The 9,348-nt window shown below is 40.0% G+C and overlaps 1 protein-coding gene across 1 annotated transcript in view; it reads left to right on the top strand.

The window, feature by feature from the left end:
- RWDD3 (RWD domain containing 3) overlaps positions 1–8,016 on the top strand; it is a 9,101-nt gene extending 1,085 nt beyond the window's left edge. Inside the window, exons 2-5 of the mRNA XM_009290478.1 lie at positions 129–255; positions 5,702–6,186; positions 6,904–7,019; positions 7,118–8,016. Coding sequence (XP_009288753.1) covers positions 129–255; positions 5,702–6,186; positions 6,904–7,019; positions 7,118–7,232 — 843 coding nt within the window. The 3' untranslated portion in view covers positions 7,233–8,016. The remainder of the gene's footprint in view (positions 1–128; positions 256–5,701; positions 6,187–6,903; positions 7,020–7,117) is intronic.
- The last annotated feature ends 1,332 nt before the right edge of the window (positions 8,017–9,348 follow it).

Below are 9,348 nucleotides of genomic sequence, written 5' to 3'. Positions count from 1 at the left end.
CTCTGCCCAGCGCGGCAGCACCGGGCGGCAGCGGCTTAATCGCTCGCTATTAGCGGCAGCGCCAAAGCTGGGTGCCTTCCCGCCTGTCCCTGGCCTGCCGTGTGTCTTTGCTGCCGGCCTCTTTGTAGGGGACAAATCCTAGCGGGTCCTACTCGTTTGTAATTAGCGACCTTCTTAATTCCAGCTGTTTGCAGCGCGCGCAGAAGCTTCCAGTAGGCAAAGGGCGGCGGTGGGAATGGGCTGGCTGCTGTTTAGGTAAATAAGCAGTCGTGTCTCATACGTGTAACAAGACCAGGTATTTATCCTGTAATATTTAATAGAGGTGCAGCTGTTGCTATGCATGAGAAGCCTTGGGTCATCTCTCTTTTTCTGGGGGTAAGGTAATAATCTGGGCCTTACGATGTGCCGAATGTTCTCCAGATTCAGCAATACGTGTACAGCTGTAGGTGTTACAGGGTACTAAGGCTAATTTTCATGTTTGCTGTGGGTGGGAAGGTGAGAAGATTTGTAGTGCTTGCTCCCATCAGCTGCTGGACGCTGTAGGCTAGGAACGCAGTAACTGTAGACACCTTTATTCCACGTTTTCTGCACCAGCCGTGGTGGCCGTTGATCAGAACATAATTTTAAGAGATGACTTTTATCAGTCTGTGCCGTCACAGTGCTGTGAAGATGCCCCTTCAGCAAGGGAGAATAAATCTCAGTAGTTCCAGTGTACAACAGCAGTTACTATCAGGCTTAAAGAAAGTGTCAGGTGGGATATGCAAGTGTTGCATGTCTGTTCAGATCCAGAGCATAAGTAAATTTTGCTTAGCGCCTACCACAGGTGTGACAATTCTCCTATACATTTGTTGGAGCTATGCATATACACACACACACGCGCACAGACAATATGCATATATTCAGTATCGCTTACTGTTCCCTGGTGTCCTGGAAGCTATTGCAGCGTGCTGCCCAGCTCCCCAGCAGAGCGACGGACAGCAAGCAGCTTTCTGCTGGTTGGACTGCCGTAAAGTCCCGGAGAATGCTGTTAAAAATGGATCCAGTGGCCTGCTGTCAGATTTTGTCTGTGTGTGTATTCAGCCCAAAAGAACTGGGATTGATAAGGAAACGCTTTTTTACTGTGAGGGTGGCCGAGCACTGGCACAGGTTGGTCAGAGAGGCTGTGGAGTCTCCATCCTTGGAGATACTCAGAAGCCATCTGGACGTTGCCCTGGGCAGCCTGCTGTGGGTGGCCCTGCTTGAGCGGGGACGTTGGACAAGGTGACCTCCAGAGGTCCCCGCCACCCTCAACCATTCTGTGATTCTGTGAAAGTAACTTCATGCTGCATTGGTGTGAAATTAAATGTGGCTGCTCTTGAGTGACTCGCTTTAACTAAAAAGTTACTAAGAAACTCATTGAATAAACCTCCAACTTTTATTTGAAAATAGTTGTTGAAATAGATTTGCACAGAACAGCAAGTGGTTATTTGAAAAGAGGACTTTGGGTGTAGACAGCCTCAGAGGGATGAAGGCATAGTGTCTGCATGGAGCACAATTAACTGGGCAGGTTAAAAATAAAAGCAGAATTGTTTTGTGTCTAGATCTGCATGACCCGCCTCTTGCTCCAGCATAGGCAGGTAATTCTGCCATTTTATTTGTTTGATTGGTATTTAGAGTTGTATTTTTAAAATACGATTGATGAAATGTTTCGACTGAGTTTTATTTTCTTGAAGTCAAAAAGTTCAGGAATGTTATTTCAGGCATAGTTTGAAAATGCAGTATCTAGGCTTAACAGATGTTTATTTTAAAAAATGTGAACGTATCTGAACATTGCATATGCACGTCTGTTCTTCCAAATCTGTTAGAGAAATATACGCACATCCTTCTCTGTGCTTCATATACAGAAAAATGATTTTGTGCTTTTAAGTTACCGGGATGTAAAAGGCTCAGAAACCTTCCTGGAGCATAACGTGAAGTGCCGCAAGTGCGCAAAGGGAAGAGGCTGTTATATTTATATTGATGTTATGTGACCTTGCAGGGCCTTTAGCCAGGCTGTGTTCGTGATATGTTAGGATCGTGCATATCTGGTTGATTTCCATCATTTTCTGCTGGAATTGAAAAGATTATTTACAACAATGATTATTGGTGGTTTTCTTACTTTGGGAATTTACTTCTCTTTTACGTTGGAGCTACAGAATCCTTTAGTTTGTATACAATTAACTTTTGCTGTATTCATTAGCTTACGTTTGCTTTATCTCTTCAAACCATATAAATCTTCACCGTTGACAAACGGTGCACAGAAGTAACTTCCAGTAAGACTGTTATGTTATGCTATCTCTAGTACATTAAGAGTAACTTGCGTGTAGATCCACAGGATCAAAAAGGAGGCCATTGGGGATTTATGGTTTTGAGGAATGTAAGAAAATGCTTTTGCAGGTCTCTTGGTATGCTAAAAACTTTGGCTTTCTGGAATTTAACAATGAAGTATTCAGAATGTAAAATATGTTTTTATCAAACCCGATGTATTGATGAATTTAAATAAACTAATACAGCATATCTTTTTTACCTTACATATCTATCTACAAAGATTAGCGTTACAGATAGAAATCCATAATTTACTTGTTAATCTGTTCTCCTCTGGTTTGCTCACCAACCTTGCTATAAAAATATATTTATATATTCTAGGCTTGTACGTTAGTAGGTGCCATTTTCTGAATTTAAAAATAGACTGCATGTGTTGCATAAAATGCCTTTGGGCAGGAGAGGAGGGGGATATCTGTCTGGTTGACATGGAACGTAAGAAAAAATCTGAAGTATGCTAGAGCTAAATATACTGATAAGCATGCAGCTATTGGGGAAAATGAGTTAAAATATATTGTTTAGTCTTATTAGCACACTAAATGCCAGCGGAACGGTCATACCCAACCTTTTGTTTCAGAAATAATCACTATTTTGCTGTGAAGACAACTCAGACCTTGTAGCGTGTGCAAACAAAGGAAATACTTCTTCAGAGCCTTGTTACGCAGGGCGACGGTGGTTTGCTCTTTGTTCTGCCAGCCGTCTGCAGCGCTGGTGCAGAAAATGGACGCTGGAATGTTTAAATAAACTTTAGATGCTGTAGCCCCATAAATGTTTTGAACCGATTCTTCTTTTTAAAAGTAAGTCTGAAGCAGATGTAAATGAGCACAGCTGGGCTTTTCGCCATGGCTCAGGGTGACACACCTTGGGATGCGAGGCTGTGCTGCTTCCTTCGGATTAGTTCATCATCACAGGGAAAGGTGTGAGATTGTTGCAGGCTTAAGAACATGATCACTGCAGCAGGAGGCCCTTGCCGAAGGAGCAAGGTTGGCCTGTCTGTTTATACCTCAGTTACTTCTGGGTTGGTGAGATCTGTTATGACAAGCTAGTGGAAAAATCCTAGGAGGATTATCAGAAAGGTAACATGTTTTTCTGTCAGTGTAATTAAGCTGGCAATAGAGTAGTATTCTTCAACTCATTTATAGGCTGTGCATTTTAAAATTTCTTGGGAACATCGTTTAAAATAAAGTGATTCACGGGCACAAATATAATAATGTTAATACCGTTCAGCCAAATGCAGCTTGCTTTCAGCTGGCCCCGTACCTGGTGGGGCTGCCCTGTGTAATGGGCGGCTGGAAGGAGGTGGGTCGGCAGGCGCTGTCTGTGTGCGGTGCGATGCTCAGGTGTGTGCAGAGACCCTCCATGGGGGCCAAGAGGGTGCTGGGGGGCCCAGGAGGTGCAGTGCAGGCTTTTCTTCTTGTGTGGGTGGTTGTGTGTACCGAGTCTAGCATAATGGCAGAGGAGCTGTCGTTGCTGGTGCCTGGTAAGAAACGTTTGTCAGGGCGGCAGAAGACAGAGATTGGAATGGGAAAGCTTGAGGTCCTCCTGCGTAGCTACTGCCCGTGAGTGAGGGCCACATGCTGCCAGATGGACACTGTGGAGACTGGAGTCTCTTCCAAGGCTGGTGCGTTTCTGAGGAATAAACTTGCCTTAAAAATAGTCTGGAGCCTTTCATAGGACCTTAGAAGACTGGAGACCAACTCTTGTTGGCAGGGAACGAGGCTTTGACACATAGTGCCTGTAGGTGTGGGCACGGTTGGGTGTAATTTCATTTAATTCACTGGATTTGCATCTGCTACTTTCAGCACCGGATTTGACTCTGTTTTGGTAGCGATGGTTTGTAGATGTTTGGAGACTTCTTTATAGTAATGCTGGAGTTTGATTATTGGGTTTGGAGGGTTTGCTTATTTTATTTTGGGACTGCTCTGACCTAGAGAGTTTTTCCGTATGACCCAGGAAGGAGGTTTGGAAACAAGCCCTTGGCTAAACTCTAAAGTGCTTCTGTCTGTCCAAATCACTTTTAGGTTCTTTCACTTATTTAGTAGGGTTCAAATATAAAATCAGAGAGAGCACTGAGGTTGGTTAGCGGCGTCAGCAATACTAATCAACCATAATTCAACTGACTGTCATGTAAAGGAAGGTAAGATAAGGTAGGGGGAGAAGGCGGCAAGTCACTTCAAAAGAGCTCCTCTGAAACTCGGCTCCGCTCTAATATGCCTTTCAAATCTGGCTTCTCCTGTCCTCATAGACTGAATCAACCTGACATTTTAGCAATTTTTTAAAGAAAAGGGGTGAAGTGTTTAGAATGCATCAAAGAGGTGAAGCAGAGAACATCTGAAGAAGATCATCTTTTATCTGATACCCTCTTTCTTCATGGCAGAGGAGCAAAAGTAGGTTAGGTCTTTGTCCCCGCTTTTCACTTTATGAAGTTTTGTATTGTTTTTCTGTGAAACACGTTTTAGTCAAGAGGGTTTTATTGTAGGACTTACTGTACATAACTTTCATATTCAGCATCTTTGATTATGTGATTTATCAGGAGGATGTGGTCTTTTGTCGTTCCTGCTACATACTGTATGTATCCTTTTCACTCTGAAAAGAATTCTATTCTAAAGTAGACCAACAACAGGTTTTGAGTAGATAAGCAGATATATGCACATGCATTTATATAAGTATATGCATATATATATATGTATGTATGTAGTATCTAGGGTCAGATGTACAACAGAGATGTTTTCATTATGTCAATCCAACTGTTGTAAACGTAGAGAAGTTGGCAGAAAAGAATTAAGCATATTTTCTCTGAAAGTTGTAGGGGACAAAGAATCTGACTTTTTCTCTTTCCAAGTCTCTCTTTAATGTGGAACTGCTTTTGAATGGTTGTCTTAAAAAATACTCGGTACAAGTCTGTTTGCCTTGCGCTGGTATTGGTGTTAGAAGTCTTACAGATTTCTCTAGGAGCAAAGTTAGGGCAGTGCTGAGTCCATCCAGAAAAGTCTCTATTTTCGGTGGTCCTTGCTGCTGCTGTTGAGCTGTAGAAGCTGACTTACGTGTTTCTAAGAGAGACAATTCTTTATTACTGGCTTGTCTAGACTTTGAAAGAGCCAAAAGGTGTGAATGCTTTTTAGAATGTGTTAATAACTTTCCTTCTAGCATGGTATGAAGTGTTTCATTTCAGGATTCCCTGCAAGTGTAGCTTGAGCCATTGGTTGCAACCCCCCACCCTGCAAAAGAACCCACACCCCTTATTTTATATAGAATGACAGTCATTTGAGTTGAACTGTTAAAGAAGATAACGTGAATTAATAATATATATGTATTTCAACTTCAAGCAAACTATTAACGTTTATTTTTTGATACTTTCCAGAGACGCATGGAATCACATTTAGAATTCAAATCAGTGTGAAAGAACTGCTGGATACAGATGTACTTTTAAAGCTGTTATTTCATTTACCAGTCAATTACCCATCAACTCTACCAGATATTTCTGTTAACTCAGACCAGCTTACAAGGGCCCAATGTATGGACGTGAAAGATAAATTACTTGAACAAGCAAAGAAGCATCTTTCTGAACCCATGGTACACGATCTGATTCTTTGGATACAGCAGCATCTTAAATATGTCATTAAGCAATCAGCAACAGTTTGCAATGAAAAAACTACTTTGTCAAAAGGAACAAGTGCAGAGGATGGTATCTGGATGCTCCTTTTGCATTTAGATCACATGAGAGCAAAGGCAAAATACGTCAAAACTGTGGAAAAATGGGCTTCGGATCTAAGGCTGACTGGAAGACTGATGTTCATGGGCAAGATAATATTGATTCTTCTTCAGGGTGACAGGAGCAACATTAAGGTGCAGGAACAATGAATGTTGACTAGTTCTATCGATTTACCACTGAAACCTATGTGTCTGAATATTTCGTGTGTGTTTTTCTAAGATTAACAATTTTGGAAGCAGATTGATCATTAGGAGAGTAGGAAGGCCCAACAACTTTATTCTGTATTTAAGAAAACAAAGGTATTCTATGAGAAAGAAACCAGTGGTATGTGTAGACCTGTGGCCTGTATTGCTTTGCTTCCCACTGTAATTATATCCCTGTATTCCCTGTGTTTCCTGACTGTGTAATACGCCTAGGTTCAGTCTCCTGTATTTCCCAAATGCCCCAGAAAACAGAAAATTTGTGATGAGAAATTAGTAACAGACATATTTCTAGCTCATTGCTCACTGTCGCTTTCCTTGGCTTAGACCACATGGTGCTCCTAGCGCCCGCCTGGGCTTTGAACTTCTTGTCTGTACTTGCGAACTCCCGCTGCATTAGGCAGGTTTTTGTGGTGATATTGGAGGAGAATGTTCTAGCTTTCCAAACTCACGTTCTCTAGATCACTTAAGACTCTGCTTAACTTCAAGCTGATTAATAGAAAGAGTGATGCATTTTTGGGGATGGGCACTTTCGAATTTTGATTGCTGTGTTCTGAAAAAAATCTGTATGTTTCGTATAGATTTTTGCATTTTACTGAACTTCAGAGATACTAGATGACATTTAATATTTTGTTCTTTTTTGTCATTTAGGAGTACTTGATTCTTCAGAAAACTTCTAAGGTAGATGTGGACTCAAGCGGAAAGAAATGCAAAGAGAAAATGATTAGCGTACTGTGTGAGACAAAAGTACAGTCACAGCATAAAAGGTATAATTTAGTACTGTTGTGGATAGAAAAGTAACAGAATCGATAATTACATTCTGACAAATCCAGGCATATTCATGAGTTTCCCTTTTACAATGTAGGTTTCAGACGTTTGAAGTCAAAGAATATTCAACGCTGGATGAGCTACAAAAGGAGTTTGAAACTGCAGGACTTATAACTCTTTTCTCTGAGTTTGTGCCTCCTCTCTTAAAGTAAGACTAAAAGAAAACACTGGACTCTTTGACCAAAGCGGTATTGACTGCAGATGCTGATGGAAGATAAAAGGACTAATTTGGCAAACAACGTTAAAGCTTTTCTGCAAAAAATGCCAGAAGTAGCTCTCCTCTTGCAAGAAAGAGAAGGCAATTCATAGATTAAGAATGGATAATTTTTTGACATTTATGTATTGATAACTTTTTCCAAGGAATGTGGAGTTAATTGTGGTAATTGCATGGCAAGCATGAGAGATTGGGAAGAAATCATGTTAAAATAATAGTCTTCTAGGTAGACTGTGTTTTGCAATCCCTGTTTTTCAATGTTTTGGGTTTTATCTCTCATGGTAGTGGTTTTTCATAATGGCCTGCTAGAAAGCATGATTAATTTTGCTTTGAAAGCTTATGTGAAGGTATTTGTGTAAAAAGCATAGCAAACACAGATTTGAATATGTGAGGACGGCATGTATTTAATATCCCTTAGGTGTTCATCTGCTAACTTCTCCTTCTCCATTTATTTGACTATAAATGCTAGACTGTTAATTTAAAGAAAAAGTTCACGTCACTTTGGGCCTGAAAAAACTTAGAAGTGTCCTTTTGAATGTTAGTTTTTACTCTAAAGTGTATAAAAACACCCAAGTGGAGAATGTAAATTGATTACAAAGCTAAGGTAGAGCCAGTTGTAATATTTTCTTTGATAGTTTACAGATTCCTTTTTGCACTTTATCTGGTTTTACTGTCTGTGCATCTTTGGATATCTTGATTCAATTAAACTGTCAGAGCACTACATATACAGACTTCAGTCTTCTGTCTCTCAAGACTTCTGTCAAGTCTTCTGTCATTTTAGAAGCTGGTAAGTTATAACTCCCTATTAAAATTTCCCTACCTTTAGCATTGCTTTTTTGAGTGGTCTGTGGCCTTGGCCAGCTTACAAACATTTTTGTCACTAGTCTGTGTTTTACTTCAGTATAATGTTACAAATTATATACATCATTTTTACAAATTCAGTTGTGCAAGTTCTGTTTGCCTAGGGAGAATTGGATACTTATTTCTTGTAATTATGAATGTCCTTTGGTTTCTATTTCACCTGATAACCATTCTCTAGCAAGACTAGATAAGTTGTCCAGTAGTAAAAATTCTGAAGTCATGAGTTTCTCGGTAACGAGCAATGCCATTTCAGTTGGTTTTAGCATGTAGCTAAACATGTGCTTTGCTGCCCTCTAAAACTCACTCCCAGCAGCCGAATGTCTCATGTATTCTTTGTTAACTGTGAATAGGTTTGATCAATTCAGTGTAAATTAAATTCTCTCCGTTGTACTGGGGGAAGACTGGTACAATTTGGTTAGTTCCCGTAGTGTGGTTTGGCAAATCATTACGTAAGACATTCTGATTTCCAGTGTCTTACTCAGACCATGAGATCATACCTCTTTCTTTATGTATACTAGAAAAGCAACTAAAGCAAACTACTAAGATTTTTAAATTTTACTATTTGAGATATCAAACGCACAGAGGATTGTAGACTATTTTGAGAGTTTCTGAAGTTTTGAAGGAGTTTGGTAATTTTCCTAATATGGAGTGTCCTCAAATACATATGTTGCATGTTATTTTATGCACCGAGGCTTATTTAACGAGACAGTAGCAAAAGCTCTTCTTAATGAGCCTTTCATGTGTAGCACATATAGTACTTCAGGCACAGTAGAAAACAGGCTGGGTTAAACAGGTTTTACAAACCTGTTCTGTATTATTTTGAAATGGCTTCCTGAGAGAAAGGAAATCTGATTTTCTACCATTTTAAGTGTATGCGGAGATGAATTTTTACTTTTGTAAAGAAGAATAAAACACAAGTATCTTTAAAATATTAAAATAACATGTATTTTAAATTACAGTTTTCAGAACTGAGCTATTCCCAGTTAAAATATCTGTGTTGAAAAATTGTCAGTGGAGTATAAAAAGATGCAGAGGCTCTCTCCTTATACCATGCGATAGATCTGACGAGTATCAAAACCAAGAAAAGGCCTGTGCATGTACAGCATAAGAAAACGTGATCAGTATCTCTCTGCAAATCTAAATGTTGTAAGGTTTTGCCATATGGATTTTATGTCCTCAGCCAGATCTTTACT

The sequence above is a fragment of the Aptenodytes forsteri genome, unplaced genomic scaffold, assembly GCF_000699145.1.
Source record: "Aptenodytes forsteri isolate BGI_AS27 unplaced genomic scaffold, ASM69914v1 Scaffold237, whole genome shotgun sequence".
In the NCBI taxonomy this organism is placed as follows: Eukaryota; Metazoa; Chordata; class Aves; order Sphenisciformes; family Spheniscidae; genus Aptenodytes; species Aptenodytes forsteri.
The sequence above is the reverse complement of the archived record's forward strand: the minus strand, read 5'-3'. Positions and strand labels throughout refer to the sequence as shown.